The sequence below is a fragment of the Salvelinus sp. IW2-2015 genome, unplaced genomic scaffold (assembly GCF_002910315.2).
Source record: "Salvelinus sp. IW2-2015 unplaced genomic scaffold, ASM291031v2 Un_scaffold2977, whole genome shotgun sequence".
Lineage (NCBI taxonomy): Eukaryota > Metazoa > Chordata > Actinopteri > Salmoniformes > Salmonidae > Salvelinus > Salvelinus sp. IW2-2015.
The window spans coordinates 43230-69543 of NW_019944272.1; the positions used below are offsets into that span (position 1 = coordinate 43230).

The following is a 26314-nucleotide window of genomic DNA, read 5'->3' on the forward strand; positions in this document are numbered from 1 at the left end:
GGAAAGTAAGATTTCCTAATACTGTAGGATTCCAGCCTATTGCCTTCACCTATTCTGTTCTTCAATAAGGAAGATAGAAGAGAAGAAACGGAGGAGAGGAAGAGAAGAAACGAGAGAGGAAGGAGATGAAACGGAGGAGGGAGAAGAAACGGAGGAGAGAGAAGAAACGGAGAGGGGAAGAGAAGAAACGGAGGAGGGGAAGGAGAAGAAACGGAGGAGGGAAGGAGAAGAAACGGAGGAGGGAAGGAGAAGAAACGGAGGAGGGAGGAGAAGAGAAAACGGAGGAGGGAAGGAGAAGAAACGGAGGAGGGGAAGGAAAGAAACGGGAGGAGGGAAGAGAAGAAACGGGAGGAGGAAGGAAAGAAACGGAGGAGGGGAAGAGAAGAAACGGGAGAGGGAAGGAGAAGAAACGGAGGAAGGGAAGGGAGAAGAAACGGAGGAGGAAGGAGAAGAAACGGAGAGAGGAAGGAGAATAAACGGAGGAGAGGAAGGAGAATAAACGGAGGAGAGGAAGGAGAAGAAACGGAGGAGAGGAAGGAGAAGAAAGCGAGGAGAGAGAGAAAAACGAGGGAGAGAAGGAGAAGAAACGCGGGAGAGAAGGAGAAAGAAACGAGGGTTTCTTCTCCTTCCTCTCCTCCGTTTCTTCTCTTCTATCTTCCCTTATTGGAAGAACAGAATAGGTGAAGGCAATAGGCTGGAATCCTACAGTATTAGGAAATCTCCTTTCACCTGTCCATGGTCTTTCCAATCAGTGCAGACGAAGGAAAGGAGAAGAGGAATCCAGTTTATACAATTGAGATGTGACCCATCTGCCTATAGTTGTTTCTCATCTGTGCGCTATGTCATAGACTTTGTTTCTCATTGACTCTCTTCACTGTGATTGGTACAGCTGCTGGCGGGCCTATCAGACTTAACCTTGGGTCTGGAGGTGTGTGAGCGCGCTCTGGACCGCCGGCCCGGATTGGCCGCCTGCCACTTCCTGGCTAACTACCTCACTCTGCACTTCCAGAGCCAAGTGTCCCCAGCCCGCCGACGCCACATCCAGGACCTTCACCTGGGATCCAAGGTCAGCAGATTCAAGGACCTTTTATTGTATCTGTGAGTTCTAGTGTTGATGGGGAGCCTAGCGGATAAGAGCGTTGGGCCTGGAACTGAAAGGTCGTTGGTTCAAATCCCCACGCCGATGAGGTGAAAGACCTTGAGCAAGGAATATTAACCCTAATTGCTCCTGTAAGTCGCTCTGGATAAGAGCGTCTGCTAAATGATTAAAATGTAAATGTTTTTTTTCTGTGTTTTTATTGGACAAGGGAGAGAGCAGGAAAGATGGGGGAGAGCAGGAAAGATGGGGGAGAGCAGGAACGGTGGGGGAGAGCAGGAACGGTGGGGGAGAGCAGGAACGGTGGGGGAGAGCAGGAACGGTGGGGGAGAGCAGGAACGATAGGGGAGAGCAGGAACAATGGGGGAGAGCAGGAACGATAGGTGTGTCACCAAGGCAGTAGGTCTGATTTGAACCGACACTGGTAGGTGAGGAACACACACCACCAGATAGTGTTTTAAATGAACCTCTCTACTCTCTCCTCTCTGTATCCCTACTCTCTCTACTCTCTCCTCTACACTCTCTTCTCTCTCCTCTCTGTATCCCTACTCTCTCCTCTCATTCTCCTCTACACTCTCCTCTCTCCTCTCCTCTCTGTCTCCCTACTCTCTCTCCTCTCTGTATCCCTATTCTCCCTACTCTCTCCTCTACACTCTCTCTACTCTCTCTTCTCTCTCCTCTCTGTCTCCCTACTCTCTTTACTCTCTCTACTCTATCCTCTACTCTCCTCTCTGTCTCCCTACTCTCTCTACTCTCTGTCTCTCTCTTTCTCCTCTCTCCTCTACTCTCTCTACTCTCCCCAATCTCTCTCTCCCTACTCTCTTTCTCTCTCTCGCTCTCTACTCTCTATACTCGCCGTCTTTCTTCTCTCTCCTCTAGGTCCTCCTCACCCTCCCCCCCAACGCCAGACAGGACTACTTTCCCCTCCTCTCTGAGCCACTATTAATGCTGGAACAGCTCCTGATGAACCTGAAGGTACCACCCAATTATTGTTGTTATAGTATTAGTGTATTATGTGGACAAAAATATAAACGCAACATGTAAAGTGTTGGTCCCATGTTTCATGAGTTGAAATAAAAGATCCCCGAAATCTTCCATATGCACACATTTCTCTCAAATGTTGTTGACATCCCTGTTAGTGAGCATTTATCCTTTGCCAAGATAATCCATCCACCTGACAGGTGTGGCATATCAAGAAGCTGATTAAACAGCATGATCATTACACAGATGCACCTTGTGCTGGGGATAATAAAAGGCCACTCTAAAATGTGCAGTTTTATAACACAACACAAATGCCACAGATGTCTCAAGTTTTGAGGGAGCATGCAATTTGCATGCTGACTGCAGGAATGTCCACCAGAGCTGTTGCTAGAGAATTTAATGTTCATTTTTCTACCATAAGCCGCCTCCAATGTCGTTTTTGAGAATTTGGCAGTACGTCCAACCGGCCTCACAACCGCAGACCGCGTGTAACCACGCCAGCCCAGGACCTCCACATCCTGCTTCTTCACCTGTGGGGTCGTCTGAGACCAGCCACCTGGACAGCTGATGAAACTGTGGGTTTGCACAACCGAAGAATTTCTGCTCAAACTGTCAGAAACCGTCTCAGGGAAGTTCATCTGGGTGCTCGTCGTCCTCACCAGGGTCTTGACCTGACTGCAGTTCAGCGTCATAACCGACTTCAGTGGGCAAATGCTCACCTCTGATGGCCACTGGCACGCTGGAGAAGTGTGCTTTTCACGGACAAATCCTGGTTTCAACTGTACCTGGCAGATGGTAGACAGCCGGTATGGCGTCGTGTGGGTGAGTGGTTTGCTGACGTCAGTGTTGTGAACAGAGTGCCCCATGGTGGCGGTGGGGTTACGGTATGGGGCAGGCATAAGCTACGGACAATGAACGCAATTGCAGACGAGATCCTGAGGCTCATTATCGCGCCATTCATCTGCCACCATCACCTCATGTTTTAGCATGATAATGGACGGCCTCATGTCCCAAGGATCTGTACACAATTCCTGGAAGCTAAAAATGTCCCAGTTCTTCCATGGTCTGCATACTCACCAGACATGTCACCCATTGAGCATGTTTGGGATGCTCTGGATCGGTGTGTACGACAGCATATTCCTATGCGAAGGAGATGTGGCGCTGCATGAGGCAAATGGTGGTCACACCAGATACTGACTGGTTTTCTGATCCACGCCCCTCCCTTTTTTAAGGTATCTGTGACCAACAAGATGCATATCTGTATTTCCAGTCATGTGAAATCCATAGATTATGGCCTCATTTATTTATTTCAATTGACTGATTTCCTCATATGAACTAACTTTGAAATTGTTGCATGTTGTGTTTATATTGTTGTTTGGTGTGTGTGTCATATACTGTACCAGTCAAAAGTTTGGACACCTACTCATTCAACGGTTTGTCTTTATTTGTACTATTTTCTACATTGTCGAATAACTAGAACTATGAAATAACACATGTGGAATCACATAGTAACTGAAAAAGTGCTAAACAAATCAAAATATATTTTAGATTTTTCCAAGTTKCCACCCTTTGCCTTGATGACAGATTTGCACACTCTTGACATTCTCTCAACCAGCTTCACCTGGAATGCTGTTCCAACAGTCTTGAAGGAGTTCCCATGTATGCTGAGCACTTGATGGCTGCTTTTCCTTCACTCTACAGTCCAACTCATACCAAACCATCTCAATTGGGTTGAGGAGTGATTGTGGAGGCCAGGTCATCTGATGCAGCACTCCATCACTCTCCTTCTTGGTCAAATAGCCCTTGCACAGCCTGGAGGTGTTTTGGGACATTGTTCTGTGGAAARACAAATGATAGTCCCAAACCAGATAGGATGGCGTATCGCTGCAGAATGCTGTGGTAGCCATGCTGGTTAAGTGTGCCTTGAATTCTAAATAAATCACTGACAGTGTCACACCATCAACACCTCCTCCTCCATGCTTCACGGTGGGAACCACACATGCGGAGATCATCCATTCACCTACTCTGCGTTTCACAAAGACACAACAGTTGGAACCAAAAATATAACATTTGGACTCATCAGACCAAAGGACAGATTTCCACCGGTCTAATGTCCACTGCTCGTGTTTCTTGGCCCAATCAAGTCTCTTCTTCTTATTGGTGCCCTTTAGTAGTGGTTTCTTTGCAGCAATTCGACTATGAAGGCCTGATTCACACAGTCTCCTCTGAACAGTTGTTGAGATGTCTGTTACTTGAACTCTGTGAAGCATTTATTTGGGCTGTAATTTCTGAGGCTGGTAACTAATGAACGTATCCTCTGCAGCAGAGGTAACTCTGGGTCTTCCTTTCCTGTGGCGGTCCTCATGAGAGCCAGTTTCATCATAGCGCTTGAGGTTTTTGCGACTGCACTTGAAACTTTCAAAGTTCTTGAAATGTTCCGTATTGACTGACCTTCATGTCTTAAAGTAATGATGGACTGTCATTTCTCTTTGTTTATTTGAGCTGTTCTTGCCATAATATGGACTTGGTCTTTTACCAAATAGGGCTATCTTCTGTATACCCCCCCCTACCTTGTCATAACACAACTGATTGGCTCAAACGCATTAAGGAGGAAAGAAATTCCACAAATTAACTTTCAACAAGGCACACCTGTTAATTGAAATGCATTCCAGGTGACTACCTCATGAAACTGGTTGAGAGAATGCCMAGAGTGTGCAAAGCTGTCATCAAGGCAAAGGGTGGCTACTTTGAAGAATCAAATATTTTAWGTATATTTTGAATTGTTTAACACTTTTTTKGKTWWYWMMWKRWTYCMWWWKKKKTWTTTCATAGTTTTGATGTCTTCACTATTATTCTACAATGTAGAAAACAGTAAAAATAAAGAAAAACCCTTGAATGAGTTGGTGTCCAAACTTTTGACTGGTACTGTATCTATAGTATTTATCATATTGTATTATAAAAAAAGGATTGTGCTAGTTTTGGATTTTACTATTTGATAAAAATCTATGAATGTAAATTGTTGTCCAATTGCATCTATGAATGCGAGCAGCAAATAAACTCTACTGGTAATACTACTACTACTACTGGTAATACTGCTACTACTGGTAATACTACCACTACTGGTAATACCTACTACTACTACTACTACTACTACTACTACTACTACTGGTAATACTGCTACTACTTACAAACACTACTACTAATACTGTAATACTACTACTACTGTACTACTACTACTACTACTACTGTAATACTGCTACTACTACTACTGTAATACTGCTACTACTACTACTGGTAATACTACTACTACACTACTGGTAATACTGCTACTACTAACTACTACTACTACTACTACTACTACTACTATACTACTACTACTACTACTGGTAATCTACTACCACTACTGGTAATACTAACTACTACTACTTACTACTACTGTAATACTGCTACTACTGGTGCAACTACTACTACTACTACTACCACTGTGGTAATATACTGCTACACTGTAATACTACACTACTGGTAATACTCTACCACTGGTAATACTACTACTACTACTACTACTGGTACTACTACTATTGCTACTGGTAATACTGCTACCACTGGTAATACTACTACTACTACTACTACTACTACTACTGGTACTACTACTACTACTATTGCTACTGGTAATACTGCTACTACTGGTACTACTACTACTACTAACACTACTACTACTACTATTGCTACTACTACTGGTAATAATACTACTACTACTACTACTACTACGGGCAATACAACTGGTAATACTAGTAATACTACTACTACTACTACTACTGGTAATACTACTACTACTACTGGTGGTAATACTACTACTACTACTACTACCACTGGTGGTAATACTACTGCTACTACTTGTAATACTACTACTACTGGTAATACTGCTACCACTGGTAATACTACTACTACTACTACTGGTAATACTACTACTACTGGTAATACTACTACTACTACTACTACTGGTACTGGTACTACTACTACTGGTACTACTACTACTGGTACTACTACTACTGGTCTTGGTACTACTACTACGGGTACTGGTACTACTACTACTACTGGTACTACTACTACTACTACTGCGGTGGACTGGGCTCACGTGGCAGTGATTATTAGTGGCACATTGTGTAGTTAATATAATCCGGAGCTGAAGTCTTTTAATCTGTTATCAAGTATTTCAGTGTTTACTGTCTGCCATTTGTTCAATGAGAACTTTGACCTTTGAAGGTGGACTGGGCTGAAGTGGCGGTGAGGACGTTACAGAACCTACTATTAGGCCGGGAGGATGGCTTCACCACCCATGACATAGACAAACTACTCTCTAACTACGCCTGCAAGGCCCTGGACTTCCCCTACGCACCCACGGAGAGGTCTCGTTCGGGTCAGTACCAACCGCACCACACACAAACACACTAGTGATGCGCGGGTTGACCCGTAACCCGCAGACCCCCCTGGTGTTATATCTGTGGGTCGGGCGGGTTTAGGGGTCATAAAATATTGTGTGGATGAAGGGCTGTTGGGTTGAATAAAGAGAAAGCGATGTATTMAAATTCCACAAATGTATCATTATTGTGCGATTCCTATATTTTATCTGCCGTTAGTGCCTAAGCTTTAGGGAAAATACACACCAAATGCTTTTGGGAACTTGGGCAGAAAAAGTTTACGTCGATCCACTGAGGCAAAAAGGACGATGTCTGAGTTTATTTCATTAAGAGAGAAGCTGCGTAATGGAGAATTGAAAATAACGAGAARGGAGGGAGAAAACACTAGCCTAATGTTTGGGAATGATGTTGTGTAATGATTGTGAGGCGCCACTCACACGACCTGTACTCCTCTGGCCTGGTTATGCGTCCACCATAGTTTCTGGAACTTTCTGGAAATATCCAAGCCAGCAAACTACGGTTCAGGTCGACACGRCAGTGGAAAAAGGGTGTTATGTCACTAATGCACAGGTTTGTACTATTGGATGTCTCTCCCTGTCTCCCCAGACTCAGTCATCGGTCTACACAACCACTCATATTGTAAGTCAAATGTACTACGGATATGTGATTGTCCAATCTCTCAAGTTGTGTCTATGAGTTGTGGTGATGTGTGGTAAACGTTCTGGTACAAAATGGTTGCCGTGCGTCATCCAAGTGGGTGCTGCCACTCATTGGTGATGGATGATGGGAAATTCCCTCTTACTTTGTAAAGTGCTTTGAGTACCTCGGTTGGTTTTATAATAAAATCCAATCCGTTATTGTAGAGTAAAGTCAAGTTTCCTTTGTTATCTCACGACTACCTTCCTCTATCAGACACAGTGTTGGGAGTAACTAGTTACCAAGTACTCTGATTATTATTATTATTTTTTTTTTTTTTTGTGGTAACGAGTAACCTAACTCGTTTAGTTTTTCAATTTAATCAATAAGTTACTTAGTTACTTTTACAATATTATTGTCCTTTTTCTTTGTTTTGGCACAAAAAAAAGAAAAAAAGAAAATCCCTCCACCCTAGGCTACGTTCATCACGCTGTTCCTGCATGAACGTTGTGGCGGGTAGTTGGCATGCTAGCTAGATAGCGAGTGAGATGACAGCGACAATAGCCTTTATCGTGGAAGTAGTCCTATTACTTAGAAATGGTTGAAGAAAAGGGACGATGTTACCTTGAGTGTTGACTGACGTTACTTGCTGGATTTTCATCAGATTCAGGCGAGTGGCCCGTTTATTGTCTYGTAATAAAGCAAATAGCGTAGCTAAGTTAGTTTCAGTTGATAAGAATTGAAATTTCTCCGCTCCGTTTTCACCATTTAACATAAAGTAAAGGGCAGTACAATTAGACAACGTGAAAGTATAGTTTTACGTAGAATCTCCGCCCAGTTCGTATCTGTGTGTAAAACAGATTGGTAGCCAGTTGTCCTTGTATTTGAGCTCTCCTCTTACGAAGCCCAGTTGGTTTTATACATAAGGTGGGTCTGTAGGTAGAGATGAAACTAACAGGTGGGTCTGTAGGTAGAGATGAAACTAACAGGTGGGTCTGTAGGTAGAGATGAAACTAACAGGTGGGTCTGTAGGTAGTGGGTATCAGAAGTATTCACCCCCTTGCATTTWWAAAAAATGTAGTTGTATTACAAAGTGTGATTTGAAATAGATCGATTTTTTTGGGGGGGTCATTGATCTACACAATATACTCCGTAATATCAAAGTGAAAATAARATTCTACAYATTTTTACAAATTAATATAATGTAATAACTAAAATATAGTCGTWTTGAACCCCCTTTGTTTAGGCAAGCCTATATTAGTTCAGGATAAAAATGTGGCTTAACAAATCACATAATAAGTTACATGGCCTCACTGGGTGTGAAATAATATGGGTTGACAGGATTTTTGAAAGACTACCCCTTCCTCTGTCCCCCATACATACATCTGTAAAGTCCCTCAGTCAAGTGTTGAATTTTCTAGCACAGATTCAACTACAGTACATTTTGACCTGGGAGCWTTTTTCAAAAGATGCCTCATGAAAAAGGGCAGTGATTGGAAGATGKGAATCAATAAYAAATCATGCATTGAATATCTCTTKAAGCGCGGTCAAGTTCACAATTATGCTGTGGATGATGTATTAAACCACCCCAGTCACATCAACTGAGCTGCTGGACAGGAAAGAAACTGCTCAGGGATTTCACCATGAGGCCATTGGTGATTTTAAAACCGCTACAGAGTTCAATGGCTGTGATAGGAGAAAACTGAGGATGGATCAACAACATTGTAGTGACTCCACAATAATGACCTAAATGACAGAGTAAAAATATACAGAATATAAAACAAGGCAAAGCATGGCCTAAATGCAAAGCCTTATGTTGGGGAAAATCCAACACATCACTGAATATCTTCCTCCTTATTTTCAAGCATGGTGGTGACTGCATCATGTTATGGGTATGCTTGACATCAGAAAATACTGGGGAGTTTTTCAGGATAAAAAATAAATGGAATGGAGCTAAGCACACGCAAAGTCCTAGAGAAACTTGGTTCAGTCTGCTTTCCACCAGCCGCTGGGAGAGGAATTCACCTTTCAGCAGGACAATAACCTAAAACACAAGGCCAAATGTTCCTGAGTGGCCAAGTTACAGTGTTGATTCAATCTATTTGAAAATCTATGGCAAGACTTGAAGATTGCTGTCTTGCCATGTTCCCCAACACCTTGACTGAGCTTAAACATTTTTGGAAATAATAATGGTAAAATATTGCACAATCCAGGTGTGCAAAACTCTTAGAGATTTACCCAAGACTCACAGCTGTAATCGCTGCCAAAGGTGTTTCAAACATGCATCGACTCAGAGCGTTGAACGTTGAGCGTTGAATACTTATCTAGTGAAGGGGTATGTGTCATTTTCAAATAATTGTCATTTTCAAATAAATGACAATTTAATCACACTTTGTAACACAATAAAATTTGAAGGAATCAAAGTGGGGTGAATACTTATGATACCCAGTGTACAGTCGTGGCCAAAAGTTTTTGAGAATGACACAAATATAAATTATCACACAGTCTGCTGCCTCAGTTTGTATGATGGCAATTTGCATATACTCCAGAATGTTATGAAGAGTGATCAGATGAATTGCAATTAATTGCAAAGTCCCTCTTTGCCCTGCAATTGAACTGAATTCCACAAAAACATTTCCACTGCATTTCAGCCCTGCCACAAAACGACAGCTAATCATGTCAGTGATATCTCTCGTTAACACAAGTGTGAGTGTTGACAGGACAAGGCTGGAGATCACTCTTCATGCTGATTGAGTTTGAATAACAGACTGGAAGCTTCAAAGGAGGTGGTGCTTGGAATCATTGTTCTTCCTCTGTCAACCATGTTACCTGCAAGGAAACACGTCCGTCATCATTGCTTTGCACAAAAAGGGCTTCACAGGCAAGGATATTGCTGCCAGAAGATTGCACCTAAATCAACCATTTATCGGATCATCAAGAACTTCAAGGAGAGCGTTCAATTGATGTGAATAAAGCTTCAGGCCCAAGAAAGTCCAGCAAGCGCCAGGACCGTCTCCTAAATTGATTCAGCTTCGGGATCGGGCACCACCAGTACAGAGCTTGCTCAGGAATGGCAGCAGCAGGTGTGAGTCATCTGCACGCACAGTGAGGCGAAGACTTTTGGAGGATGGCCTGGTGTCAAGAAGGGCAGCAAAGAAGCCACTTCTCTCCAGGAAAAACATCAAACAGACTGATATTCTCGACACAGGTACAGGGATTGGACTGCTGAGGACTGGGTAAAGTCATTTTCTCTATGAATCCCCTTTCCGATTGTTTGGGCAATCTGGAAAAATGCTTGTCCGGAGAAGACAAGGTGAGCGCTACTATCAGTCCTGTGTCATCCAACAGTAAAGCATCCTCAGACCATTCATGTGTGGGGTTGCTTCTCAGCCAAGGGAGGGCTCACTCACAATTTTGCCTAAGAACACAGCCATGAATAAAGAATGTACCAACACATCCTCCGAGAGCAAATTCTCCCAACCATCCAGAACAGTTTGGTGACGAACAATGCCTTTTCCAGCATGATGGAGCACACTTGCCATAGCAAAAGTGATAACTAATAGTGCTCGGGGAACAAAACATCGATATTTTGGGTCCATGGCCAGGAAACCCCCAGACCTTAATCCCATTAGAACTTGTGGTCAATCCTCAAGAGCGGGTGGACAAACAAAAACCCACAAATTCTGACAAACTCCAAACATTTATTATGCAAGAATGGCTGCCATCAGTCAGGATGTGGCCCAGAAGTTAATTGACAGCATGCCAGGGCAGATTGCGGAGGTCTTGAAAAAGAACACTGCAAATATTGACTTTTGCATCAACTTCATGTAATGTCAATAAAAGCCTTTGACACTTATGAAAAGCTTATAAATTATACTTCAGTATTCCATAGTAACATCTGACAAAAATATCTAAAGACACTGAAGCAAGCTTTTGGCCACGACTGTAGATGTACAGTTGAAGTCGGAAGTTTACATACACTTAGGTTGGAGTCATTAAAACAGTTTTTCAACCACTCCACAAATTTATTGTTAACAAACTATAGTTTTGGCAAGTCGGTAAGGACATCTACTTTGTGCATGACAAAAGTAATTTTCCCAACAGTTGTTTACAGACAGATTATTTCACTTATAATTCACTGTATCACAATTCCAGTGGGTCAGAAGTACATACACTAAGTTGACTGTGCCTTTAAACAGCTTGGAAAATTCTAGAAAATTATGTCATGGCTTTAGAAGCTTCTGATAGGCTAATTGACATCATTTGAGTCAATGTGAGTACCTGTGGATGTATTGCAAGGCCGACTTCAAACTCAGTGCCTCTTTGCTTGACATCATGGGAAAATCAAAAGAAATCAGCCAAGACCTCAGAAAAAAATTGTAGACCTCACAAGTCTGGTTCATCCTGGGAGCAAATTCCAAACGCCTGAAGGTCCTATATCCACATAACCTGAAAGGCCACTCAGCAATAAGAAGCCACTACTTCAAAACCGTCATAAAAAAGCCAGACTACGGTTTGCAACTGCACATGGGGACAAAGATCGTACTTTTTGAAGAAATGTCCTCTGGTCTGATTAAACAAAAATAGAACTGTTTGGCCATAATGACAATCGTTATGTTTGGAGGAAAAAGGGGGATTGCAACCGAAACACCATCCCAACCGCGAAGAACGGGTGGCAGCATCATGTTGTGGGGTGCTTTGCTGCAGGAGGGACTGGTGCACTCACAAAATAGATGGCATCATGAGAAAAGAAAATATGTGGATATATGAAGCAACATCTCAAGACATCAGTCAGGAAGTTAAAGCTTGGTCGCAAATGGGTCTTCCAAATGGAAATGACCCCAAGCATACTTCCAAAGTGTTGTGCAAAATGGCTTAAGGACAACAAAGTCAAGGTATTGGAGTGGCCATCACAAAGCCCTGACCTCAATCCTATAGAAAATTTGTGGGCAGAACTGAAAAAGTGTTTGCGAGCAAGGAGGCCTACAAACCTGACTCAGTTACACCAGCTCTGTCAGGAGGAATGGGCCAAAATTCCCCCAACTTATTGTGGAAGCTTGTGGAAGGATACCTGAAACGTTTAACCCAAGTAAACAATTTAAAGGCAATGCTACCAAATACTAATTAGTGTATGTAAACTTCTGACCCACTGGGAATGTGATAAAGAAATAAAAGCTGAAATAAATAATTCTCTCTATTATTTGACATTTCACATTCTTAAAATAAAAGTGGTGATCCTAACTGACCTAAAACAATGTTAGTAGGATTAAATGTGAAAAGAATGTGAAAAACTGAGTTTAAATGTATTTGGCTAAGTGTATGTAAACTTCCACTTCAACTGTATATCATTTATTTAAAGTATGTAAAGATATATTGCTTCTGTCATATTTGCTTTAGTTGGTATAGAGATATAGACGTGACATATAATGAGTGAAGTAGACTAAGCTATGCAAGCCATCTTAATGACCAACTAGGCATCTTCAAGGGTTTTCTTTTTTTTAACGCATGTACATTTATTGTATTACTTTCCATAGTAACGATTGTAACGTCACGAGTTACTTAAAAAGTAACGTTCCCCCAACACTGACATTTACACATTTGGACTTTTAGATTATGATGTTACTTTTGACACTTTATCACTTTTGATTTTGAGTTTGAAAACTTTTTTTTTTTTTTTGCAACAACAAAAAGGCTACAAACGTTAAACTTCGACCTCTGTCTGTCCCCAGATTCTGTGATCAGTCTCCATGATACCATTGTCCTGCCCAGGACAGCTGTCCTCTCTACCCCCTCTAGCATGGCGACACCTCCACCCTACTGCAGTTACAGAGATCATCTATTGTCTTTATTCTCTATTCTAGTCTGTTATACTCTTTTCTAGTCTCTTATATTATTCTAGTTATTATACTCTATTCTAGTCATACTGTGTTCTATTAACTTTATCTAGTTACTCTACTTTATATCACTGCTCTATTGTTCTAGTCTAGTATACTCTCTTCTAGTTTATTTCTTATTCTATTATACTCTATATCTAGTCATACTGTTTCTATTATACTTTATTCTAGTATACTCTATATTTATTTTATTCAACTTTATTCTGAGTAATACTCTACTTTATCCTATACTCTATTCTAGTCTAGTATTCGTACTCTTCTAGTTTATTATATATCTATTTCTATTTATATTATTCATTATAGTTACTTATACTCTATTCTAGTTTATTATACTCTATTCTATCAATATACTCAATCAGTCTAATATACTTTACTTCTCGTATACTCTCATTGTTAATTTATTCATATTATACGTTATTCTAGTATTCTCTAGTTTTCTATGCCCATATTTATCTAGTTATTTCATTATTATACTCATATTTCTATTTTAATTATTATCTAGTATTTTGATTACTCTAGTTATTCTATTCTATTATACTATATTATAGTTTATTATACTCTTCTAGTTTATTATACTCTATTCTATTATACTCTAGTTTATTCTATTCTATTATACTATATTATATTCTAGTTTATTATACGCTATTCTAGTTTATTATACTCTTCTATTATACTCTAGTTTATTATACTCTATTCTAGTTCATTATACTCTATTCTAGTTTATTATACTCTTATATTATACTCTAGTTTATTATACTCTATTCTAGTTTATTATACTCAATTCTATTATACTCTAGTTTTTATACTCTATTTTATTATACTCTATTTTAGTCTCTTATGCTCTATTCTATTCTAGTCTAGTATGCTCTATTCTAGTCTGTTATGGTCTATTCTAGTCTGTTATGGTCTATTCTAGTTTATTATATTCTACTCTATTATTCTCTATTATATTCTAGTTCAGTTTACTCTATTCTAGTCTATTATACTCTATTTTAGTCTCTTATGGTCTATTCTAGTATAGTATGCTCTATTCTAGTATATTATACTCTATTCTAGTTTATTATACTATATTCTAGTCTATTATACTCTATTCTATTCTAGTCTGTTATACTCTATTCTAGTCTGTTATACTCTATTCTATTCTAGTCTGTTATACTCTATTCTAGTCTGTTATACTCTATTCTAGTCTATTATACCCTATTCTAGTTCAGTATACTCTATTCTATTATACTTTAGTTTGTATACTCTATTATAGTCTGTTATGGTCTATTCTAGTATATTATGCTCTATTCTAGTCTGTTATGGTCTATTCTAGTATATTATGCTCTATTCTAGTCTGTTATGGTCTATTCTAGTATATTATACTCTATTCTAGTCTGTTATGGTCTATTCTAGTCTATTATACTCTATTCTAGTTCAGTATACTCTATTCTATTATACTCTAGTTAGAGTATACAATTTTAGTCTTATGGTCTATTCTAGTATATTATGCTCTATTCTAGTCTTTTATGGTCTATTCTAGTATATTATTATTTTTTTTTATTTTTTATTTCACCTTTATTTAACCAGGTAGGCTAGTTGAGAACAAGTTCTCATTTGCAACTGCGACCTGGCCAAGATAAAGCATAGCAGTGTGAACAGACAACACAGAGTTACACATGGAGTAAACAATAAACAAGTCAATAACATGGTAGAAAAAAAAGAGAATCTATATACAATGTGTGCAAAAGGCATGAGGTAGGCAATAAATCGAATAATTACAATTTAGCAGATTATAGACTAGATAGAGCATAATAGACTAAGGAATAGAGCATAATAGACTAGAAAGAGAGTAATAATAAACTAGAAGAGAGTATAATAGACTCAGAAATAGCAGCATAAATAGACAGAATAGAGCATAATAGACTAGAAGAGAAGCAATAATAAACTAGAAAGAAGAGTAATAATAAACTAGAAGAGAGTATAATAGACTGAATAGAGCATAATAAACTAGAATAGAGCATAATAGGAAAAGCAATAGAGATAAATAGACAGAATAGACCTGAAATCAGAGCATAAAATAGACTAGAAATAGAGCATAATTATGACCTACGAAAGACTAGAAAATAGAGGCATAATAGACTAGAAATAGAGTATATAAACTAGAATAGTATAAGAAGACTAGAATGGAGTATAATAAACTAGAATATAGTATAAAAAACTAGAAGAGAGTATAATAGACTAGAATCGACTAGAATAGAGCAATAATAAACTAGAATAGGAGCATAATACTCAGAAGAGAGTATAAATAGAACTAGAATAGAGCAATAACTAGAACTAGAATAGACGCATAATAAAACTAAGAAGAGAGTATAATAGACTAGAATAGAGCATAATAGACTAGAATAGACTAGAATAGAGCATAATAGACATAAATATAGTATAATAGACTATAATAGAGTAAACTGAACTAGAATAAATAATAGAGAAAATAATAGGAGTAGAATTAATAAACTAGAAATAGACCATACATAGACTAGAATAGGTAGAAGTAGACTAACCATAGAATAGAAGCCTAATAGACTAGAAATTAGAGCATAATATACTAGATAGAGCCTAATAGACTAAGAATCAGAGTAAATAGCCTAGAATAGAGCCTATATAGACTAGAAATAGAAGCATAATAGACTAGAATAGAAGCATAATAGACTAGGGATAGAGATAATAGACCAGAATATAGCCTAATAGACTAGATAGAGCCTAATAGACTAGAATAGAGCAATATAGAACTAGAATAGAGCCTAATAGACTTAGAATAGAGCTAATACTAAGATAAAGTAGATAAAGACTAATAGAGTAAAATAGAACTAAGAATAAGTAATAATAATAGAGTAAAACACTAGAGTATAAAGATATAATAGAATAGAGTTAATAAGAATATAATAGAATATAATAGAATAGAGTATAAAAACTAGAATAGAGTATAAAACTAGAATAGAAGTATAAAAACTAGAGTATAAATAAAGAAGTAATAATAAACTAGAATAATAGCGTAGATAATAAACCTTAATATATATAGTAGATAGAATAGAATAAACTAGAGTATAATAGAGATATGAGTATAATAAACTAGAATAGAGTAATAATAGACTATATAAACTAGAGAATACAAGAATAAAGTACTAATAAAATAAATTAAAATAGAGTAATACTAGAATAAACTAATATTAGATAGAATTGGAGTATAATGACTAGAATAGAGTATATAAACTAGAATGAGTATAATCAAACTAACAATAGAGTATAATATAATAGATGATATAACTAATGAATAGAGTATAAAAACTAGAATCGAGTCATAATATAAAGAGTATAATAGAATTAGAATAACTAAAATAGAGTATAATAAACTAGAATATAGTTATAATAAACAGAATATAGAATATAATACTAGATTATAATAAACAGAATAGAGTATTAATAAACTAAAAGAAGTATAATAGAATATAGTATAATAAACTAGAAAGAGTATAATAAAGTAGAGTAATACTAGAATAAAGTATAATAGAACACAGTATGAACTAGAATAGAGAATAATAAACTAGAATAGAGTATAAAGATAAGTATAATAAAACTAGAAATAGAGTATAATAAACTAGAATAGAGAGAACTAGAATAGTATAATAACTAGAATAGACATAATAGAACTAGAGTATAAAACTAGATAGTATAAGAATAGAATAGAGTATAATAAACTAGAATTAGATAAAATTAAACTAGAATAGAGTTATAATAAACTAGAATAGCTAATGAGACTAGAATAGAGTATAATAAACTAGATATATAGAATTAACTAGAATAGAGTATAAAAATAGAATAGATAGGTTAAGATGGAGTTAGAAATAGAAGGTATAAAGAGAGTAAATAGAGATAACAGACAATAGATGATCCTGACCTGCAGTAGGTGGGAAAACAAGGGTGTCGCCATCCTCGAGGGGGCTAGAGGGAGCAGCTGTCCCTGGGCAGGACAATGGTCCATCATGGAGACTGACTCACAGAAAATCTGGGGACAGAAGAGGTCGAAGTTTTAAACGTTGTAGACTTTTTGTTTGTTGCAACCAAAAAAAAAAAGGTTTCAAAATCAAATCAAAAAGGTGAATAAAGTGTCAAAAGTACACATCATATAATCTAAAAGTCCAAATGTGTAAATTCAGTGTTGGGGGAACGTTACTTTTTAAAGTAACTCGTGACGTTACAAGCGTTACTATGGAAAAGTAATACACTAAATGACATGCCGTTAACGAAAACAGAAAAACCCTCTGAAGAATGCCTAGCTTGGTCATTAGAATGGCTTGCATAGGCTTAGTCTACATCTCAACTCATCTATAAATGTCACTCGTCTATATCTCTATACCAACTCAAGCAATAATGACAGAAGCAATATATCCTTTACAATACTTTAATAAATGATATACAGTTGAAGTCGGAAGTTTACATACACCTTAGCCAAATACATTTAAAACTCAGTTTTTCACAAATTCCTACATTTAAATCCTACTAAACATTCCCTGTTTTAGGTCAGTTAGGAATCACCACTTTAATTTTTAAAGAAATGTGAAAGTCAGAATAATAGAGAGAATTATTTATTTCAGCTTTTATTTTTTTCATCAACATTCCCCAGTGGGTCAGAAGTTTACATACACTCAATTAGTATTTGGTAGCATTGCCTTTAAATTGTTTTAACTTGGGTTAAACGTTTCAGGTATCCTTCCCACAAGCTTCCACAATAAGTTGGGGGGAATTCTGGCCCATTCCTCCTGACAGAGCTGGTGTACTGAGTCAGGTTTGTAGGCCTCCTGCTCGCAAACACTTTTTCAGTTCTGCCCACAAATTTTCTATAGGATGTAGGTCAGGGCTTTGTGATGGCCACTCCAAATAACCTTGATTTGTTGTCCTTAAAGCCATTTTTGCCACAACTTTGGAAGTATGCTTGGGGTCAGATGTCCATTTGGAAGACCCATTTGCGACGCAAAGGCTTTAACTTCCTGACTGATGTCCTTGAAGATGGTTGCTTCAATATTATCCACATTCATTGCTTTTTTTCCTCTTCATGAATGCCATCTATTTATGTGCGGGAAGTCATCAGTCCTGATCCTGCAGGCAGAAGCACCCCCACAAAGGGAATATGGGCTCTAGTGCCATCCCTTTTGGAGATGTCCTCTGTCTGATTAATAAGAACTGTTTGGCCCCATAATGACGAGTATTCTTCCGGTCTGTATTGGGATGGTGTTGCTTTTTCTGGGGAGGGACAAAAGCTTGCAACATCCCGCGCGTATGTTTCTCTCAACGAGACCAATAACACGATTGTCATTACTGGCCCACAGCAAGTGATCATCAATTCTCATTTTGGCGTTCTCACATCAAGCACGCAAGAGGACATTTCTGATATGCGAAACTACGAACTTCTGTCGGGCCCTGGCGCACATGGGCGTCTGCAAACCGTAGTTTTCTGGCTGTTTTGGTGAGTGACGGCGTTTTGAGTTAAGTGGCTTGCGTCAATGTGCTGAGACGTGGTGGCCTTTCAGGCTTATGTCGAATATAGGAACCTTCAGCGCGTTTTGGAACATTAGGAGACTCCAAGAGATAGAACCAGACTGTGTGGAGAGTTCCTACAATTTTTTTAAGAAATCACTGAGGAGTATGTAGAACTAGATTTTCGTATTTTGATTGTGTTCACCCATGATGTCAAAGCAAAGAGGCAACACTGAGTTATTTGAAGGTCGGCCTTGCAATACATCCACAAGGTACATCCTCCAAATTGGTACTCGAAAATGATGTATTAGCCTATCAAAGCACTTCTAGAAGCATTGAGACACTAAAATTTCTAGAATTTTCCAATGCTGTCATAAAGAGGCACAGATCAAGCTTTAGTGTATGAAACTTCTGACCACTGGAATTGTGATACAGTGACATAAAATGAAGTGAAATAACTGTCCATGTGAAACAATGTTGGGGAAAATAATTACTTTTTGTCAATGCACAACAGAAGCTAGTTATGTCCTGTACCGACTGCCCAGAACTATAGTTTGTTAACAAAAAATTGTAGAGTAGGATTGAAAAAAATCTAAGTTGTGTACACTGACTCCAACGCTAAGATGTAATGGGTAAACTGTCACGACCTCATACAACTGTATCATCCGTACAGCCGAATGCGCCAAAAGTTTTAGAAGAATGAACACAAACTATTAACTTCCCAACAAAGGTCTTGCTAGCCTTCAGTTGGTCTTTAGTATCAATTATTTTGAGTCAGATGGTTTAGCTGCAAGAAAATACTGAAAGTAAAATTTAGTAAAGCATTTCAATGAAGCTGTCCAAAGGCTTTATATGTTGACAAATTAACATGCAAAAAGTCATGAGTGCATAGAGTCAATATTTGCGAGGGTGTTGCTGTCTTTCAAAGAACCATCACGAGCACGGAGACTCCTGCTCGCGGCATCGCCATGTCAATAACTTCCTGGGCCACATCCTGATCCTGAATGGAGACATGCCATTCTAGCATATATTCAAGTGACTTGGAATTTGTCAGAATATGTGTGCGGGATTGTTTTGTATTTATGCTCCAGACACGCAGCCACATGTCTTGTAGGATTGCGGAGGTCGAAAGGAGGCCTACAAACTGCTCAGTTACACCAGCTCTGTCAGGAGAATGGGCCCAGAATTTCCCCCAACTTATTGTGGGAAGCTTAGTGGAGGTATATCCTGAAACGTTTAACCCAAGTTAACAATTTAAAGGCAATGCTACCAATACTAATTGAGTGTATGTAAACTTCTGACCACTGGGAATGTGATGAAAGAAATAAATAAGCTGAAATAAAATATTCTCTCTATTATTCTGACATTTCACATTCTTAAAAATAAAGTGGTGATCCTAAACTGACCTAAAACGGGAATGTATTAGTAAGGATTAAATGTCAGCGAATGTGGAAAAACTGAGATTTAAATGTATTTGGCTAAGGTGTATGTTAAACTATCGACTTCAAACTGTATAATCATTTATTTAAAGTATTGTAAAGGATATATGCTGTCTGTCCATTATTGCTTGAGTTGGTATAGAGATATCCGTACCGAGTGACATATAGATGAGTGAGATGTAGACTAAGCTAATGCAAGCCATTTCTAATGACCAACTAGGCATCTTCAGAGGGGTTTTCTGTTTTTCGTTAACGCATGTTCAATTTAGTGTATACTATTCCATAGTAACGTTGTACAGTCACGAGTTACTTTAAAAAAGTAACGTTCCCCAAAACGACTGAATTTACACATTTGGCTTTAGATATGATGTGTACTTTTGACACTTTATTCACCTATTTGATTTTGAGTTTTGGAAAAGCCCTTTTATTTTTGTGCAACACACAAGAAAGTCTACAACTGATTAAAAGCGTAATCGACCTCTGCTAGTCCCCAGATTTGTGATCAGTCTCCATGATGACCATTAGCTCCGCATTGCCAGGAAATCAGCCTGTCCCTCCTATGCTAAGCCCCCGGGATGGGCGACAACCTCCACCCTCAACTGCAGGTCAGAAGATCATTCCTTATTGTTGTTATTCCTTAATTCTATCTCTCTGATACCTCTCTATTTCTCTTATACTCGCAATATCATAGTCTCTTTATACATATTACTAGTAGACCATGATAGTACTCTATCTATGTCTGAAATATACTTATTATTCTAGTTTTATTATACTCTATTCTATCTCTTATACTATTCTAGTTATTATACTGCTATTCTAGTTTATTATACTCTTATTTCTAGTTTATTAATATCTCTATTCTAGTCTCTTTATACTATTCTAGTTTTATTATACTCTATTCTTTATGCTCTATCTAGTTTATTATACTCGTATTCTATGTCTCTTATACTATCTAGTTTAATTATACTTTATTCGTATGTGTATCAGTACTAACAATACTAGTTACTCGTAAATATGGATTCATGAGGTCTTGGGCGCGTAGATATTAACAGTTACTGTTATATGGACCATGGGACCCAAAACACTCTATCGATGTACTTTAGTTCCCAACGGGCTCATCTTATGCTATTATCTATACTCTTTATCTTTAGCGTCAATACCTTGGTCATAGAGCTTTGCTTCCTATTCATTTGCATGTTAGACAACAGGGACATTTTCTAAGGTATTTCGTACACCAAATTCTTATGTATCTGGTTTCTAGGTTGGGTAGATATTTGCTCAATACTTACTTTTAGTTTATTATACTCTATTCTAGTTTTATTATAATGCTTAGTGAAATTGTATACCCGTATTAATTTCGTAGTTTGATTGATAAGCTAATATGCTAGTTTATTAACCATTATACTCTATTCTAGTTTATTACTATTATTTAACACTGTGCGTTGTTCTATTATATTGGTCAGAAAATCTCTAATTTGTCGAGGTTTATTATGAACTCTATTCTAGTTTATTATAAATGCTATTATACTCTCATACCTCTACCTTGGCAGGATGAGCACCCCTACTACTAATTGATATGCTCTGATCCTATTGCGTATGGTCTTTTACTGTTATAGCGCTACTGATTACTCACGGACTAGATATCGTATGCGCAATCTCACCAATCTATCTATATAACGTTATTTCTAGGTTCTTATCCCTTCCCAACTTTGACATTATTTATTACTATAAATAGCTCATTATTCCTTATTGTATTCCTCTCCACAGATTGTAGCTCGGTACAAAAATAGTTCCTGAGTTGATATCATTCAGGGGTAGATTCACTATATAACTCTAAGATGAAAAAATTAGTATCTATTACACCTCTACCTATGGTTCTCTCTACTCCTATTACTGAATCACGTTACCATATCCATCTGTACCGTGTTGTCATTTGAACGCTATATTTCATGATCCTTTAGTTACTATCTCTGATGTATTATACTCTAGGATGAAGATAGTATGCCTTATCATCTTCTTAGTTCGCCTATAGTTTATTATACTTCTATTGACCTAAACGTTATCTCAGTATTACTCTATTTATTATATTCTATATATCTATCCATCCTCATTACTCGGGTACAAATGTCTATTTCAGTCTACTTCCTTATTACATTATGTCTGCTAGTGTTTTGTTGCAACTCTGATTGCATCATTATCCTCTATTCTACGTCTATCTCATTAGCCTGCCTGCATTATTTACGCTCTCAGCATATGAATCTGTACTATGATTCTAGTTCTGAGTATAGGCTCTATTCTAGGCCCTCTCGATACTAGGCTCTATCTCCCTGTTATGTCAATGGCTCTGAACTTACAAATATCCTAGTTCTTAATATGTAGAAGCGGGCCTCTCACTTTGCGTCGCCTTATTTAGGCTAGTCATGATTTTCCTAGGGTGCTCAATCTAGGCTCTAATTCCTTGTAAGTGCCTATTTATTGCTCATCTTATTCATTAGTCTATTCACATACTTTAATATTTACTAGTCTATTTTGAAGACCCTGCTACTCTGTCTAGTCTATTCATACTCTATTCTAGTCATTAGGCTCTATTCTAGTAATATTAAGCTCATTCTAAGTCTATTAGGCTCTATTCTAGTCTAGTTCTATTCTCTCTAATCTAGGTCTATGTATGGTCTTATCTAGTTATTCTATATGCTAACATCTATTTTTCCACTCTTTTTAGTAAATTGTACATTCAGTCGACATGTTTATCTCCTATTATATAAGGGTCTATTTATACTAATTATTACTGATCGTATTATGCCCACTAATTTCTTCCTAGTTCATATATCTTAGTGGCCTAAAATGCTATAATGCTCTATTTACTAGTCTAATTATCCTAATGCTCTCCTCGTTGTATCATGTTATCTCACTTGCTTCTATTTTGCTAGATCTTTGGCTTAAAGCATGATGATGACTCTAGTTCCTAACGTCGCTATGTTTTATCACTCTCCCTTCTAAGGTTTATTTATGCTCTTATTCTATGTTTATTATGCTCCTGTATCACGGTAGTACATAATTCTCAGTCCTATTATACATCTTGTCGTAGTTTAATTATACTTAGCATTCTATTTAATTAACTCCATCTCTAGTCTCTTATAACTAATTGCTCAGTGATTAATATATAACATCCTAGTCTAGTTCTATTATGCTCTATTCTAGTCTATCTAGTCTAATTATGCTCTATTCTAGTCTATTATGCTCTATCTAGTCTTATTCTAGTCCTTATTATGCTCTTAATTCTAATTCTATTATGCTCTATTCTGTTTATTATGCTCTATTCCTAGTCTATTATCTTCCTCTTCTAGTTTATTATACTCCTTCTAGTTTATTATGCTCTCTTCTTAGTCCTAATTATGGCTCTATTCTAGGTCTATTATGCTCTATTCTAGTCTATTATTACCCTCTCTTCTAAGTTATTATTCCTCTTCTAGTCTATTATGCTCTATTGCTAGTCTATTAATGCCTATTCTAGTTATTATGCCTCTATTCTATCTCTTCTAGTCTATTATGCTCTCTTCTATCTATTATGTCTCTATTTCTAAGTCTATCTGCTTAATTCTAGTCTATTCTGTTCAAGTAATACTCTATTCTAATATACTCTAGTTTGTATACTCTATTTTAGTCTGTATTATAGGATTTTCTATTCTCCACTCAAGTCTATATGCACACTCACTTCTAGTCTGTTATAACCTCTATTATCCCCCGTCTATTATGCTCTATTCTCAGTTACATTATGCTCTATTCTTAGTCTTGTTTATGAGTCTATTCTTAGTTTATTATACCTTTCTTATGGTCGTGAAGTTACTTGGTTCTATTCTAGTCTATTACTCGATATAGTCTTCTGTAATTTATGTTTATTATACATATGTAGTTCAGTTACTCCATCATTACTAGTCTTGTCATAGTGGCTCCTATTAGTCTGTTATGTCTAATTCTATCTGTTTATGGTCTATTCTAGTCTGGTTATGGTTATTCTAGTCTGTTATGGTTATTCTAGTCTGTTATGGTCTATCTTAGTAGTTAGGTTATTCTAGTCTGTTATGGTCTATTCTAGTCTGTTATGGTCTAATTCTAAGTATATTATGCTCTATTCTAAGTCTGTTATGGGTCATTCTAAGTCTTATGGTCTATTCTAGTTCTGTTATGGTCCTATTCTAATCTGTTTAGGTCTATTCTAGTCTTTGTATGGTCTATTCTAGTCTGTTTATGGTCTATTCCGTCTTTATACTCTATTCTAGTTATATTATGCTCTATTCTAGTCTGTTATGGTCTTTTCTAAGTCTATTATGATATATTCTATTATTATATTGTAGTTCAGTTTACTCTATTTAGTTCTATTATACTCTATTCTAGTTCATTATACTGTATCTAGTATATTATGGTCTATTCTAGTCTATTATGATATATTCTAGTTTAATTATATTGTAGTTCGTTTACTCTATTCTAGTCTATTATACTCTATTCTAGTTATTATACTGTATTCTATTATTCTCTATTATATTCTAGTTCATATACTCTATTCTATTATTCTCTAATTATATTCTAGTTCAGTATACTCTATTCTATTATTTCTATTATATTCTAGTTCAGTAATACTCTATCTAGTATATTTCCTATCTCTTGGTTTGGATATTCTAGTATTGCATTTTATATCTCTATTCTAGGTTTAATTTAGGATATGTATTTTATTATACTCTATTCTATCTAATAGTTTTATTCTAGTATACTGTATTTTATTATTCTCTATTCTAGTTTTATTCTAGTTAACTGTTATTTTAATTTCTCTCACTTCATAGACGTCTAGTAAAGGTTAGTATCTCTAGTATACCAGGCTCTTTGTATCCTATCTTTATCTAGTCTATAGTTATTCTCAGTATACTGTATTTTATTATACTCTTTCTTTGTCTAGTCTACTAAACGTTTATTACTTCCACGTACACACACTCGTATACTTTTATTGATGCCTATTTCTTGAAAACTATAGTTTAATGACTAAGAAGTTACAACCTCGGACTATTTTATAGATTAGCTCTCAGCAGTGCTGGAAGTCTATCTGAACAATAGTTTCATCTTAATTTGTTGTTGCATGGCCAGGTGGTCTGAACTGATGTGCAAGAGTGTATGTGAAACAGTAAAGCCCATTAATTTGTTCGTTGTGTGAACTTAAGCACCTCTCAAACTGAGTCTGAAGGGCAAAAAGCATAGCGAGATGTGGTGAAAGCGTGTTAGCATATACTGTTAAGTTGCAATTTCCACTCGTTGTCATACTCCTGATCTCCAGGTAGTACCCATAAAATCCCGTACATCCATCGCTCGTCTCGAGTATATGCAACATGCAGTGCCTCCCACTTGCGATACAAGAGCGATAAGACCTGAGCAAGCAGCAAACTCGCGAGGTCGTGCAGTCAACCTTGGATATAGTTACTCATTGATCGTCATTCTCAGACATAGAGACACCAATCTTGGCCTTCCGATAAGCTCTTGGGATTCCCCAGAGCCAACTGAGGTCGTGCATAGGTCTCGATCACTAAGTCGGACGCAACGAACGCTAACTCACTTGTCATCGCACCTAGTGAGAATCAGGACCTCCACCCCCATTCTTAGTGAATGAGGGTTTACAAAGGTGTTCGTTCATGTGAATCCCTCGCTTCAGCACTCATGTTGGGTAAGTATGCATGGACAAGTCACCCCCCATGTATTACTTAAGGCAAAGAGTAGGTGAGGCACTATACGATTCCCGCGTGCCCACCTAAAATGCTATATGGCATATTAGGGCCTTTACGCTGCTTTCACCCACTAAGTATGCATGCACGAATGTATAGGCCGCTTTGCGAATAGCCTCGCTAATTTATGGTAGATATATATATAATACATATATATCACTACGACTCTGATATACAATAGTCGTATTTTGCATTATTAGTTATTATATTTATATGATAAACACCTTTGGCAGCGATTAAGCTGTGAGTCTTGGGTATATATCTCTATATAGTAAGTGTGTGTTTGTATATATATATTTTATTTGAGTTACAGAGTGAGCAAATGGCCTTAAATACTCCTCAAAGTAAAATAATGCCACTTGAATGAGTGAGATGGCCGGTGGATTATAAGTGTCGAAGGAGTAGAAGTGGCGTGACAACTAAATTACATGCCTTCCTATAAATAGTAGATATTCCAAATAATGGGTTTGTGCTAATGTGCGGGATTGTCTCCAACACCAGACAAGAGTGTTTTGAGGAGGCTCGAACATGGCAGCCAGCAATTCTTCAAGTCTCTGATCCATAGATTGGTGTC

General features: G+C 37.4%; 1 protein-coding gene across 1 annotated transcript in view; it reads left to right on the forward strand.

The window, feature by feature from the left end:
- The window catches only part of LOC112075090 (zinc finger FYVE domain-containing protein 26-like), a gene marked incomplete at its 5' end in the record, with an annotated part of 75843 nt that overhangs the window by 43223 nt on the left and 6306 nt on the right, over positions 1-26314 (forward strand). Inside the window, 5 exon segments of the mRNA XM_070440759.1 lie at positions 890-1066; positions 1976-2071; positions 6341-6494; positions 12861-12881; positions 12884-12907. Coding sequence (XP_070296860.1) covers positions 890-1066; positions 1976-2071; positions 6341-6494; positions 12861-12881; positions 12884-12907 — 472 coding nt within the window.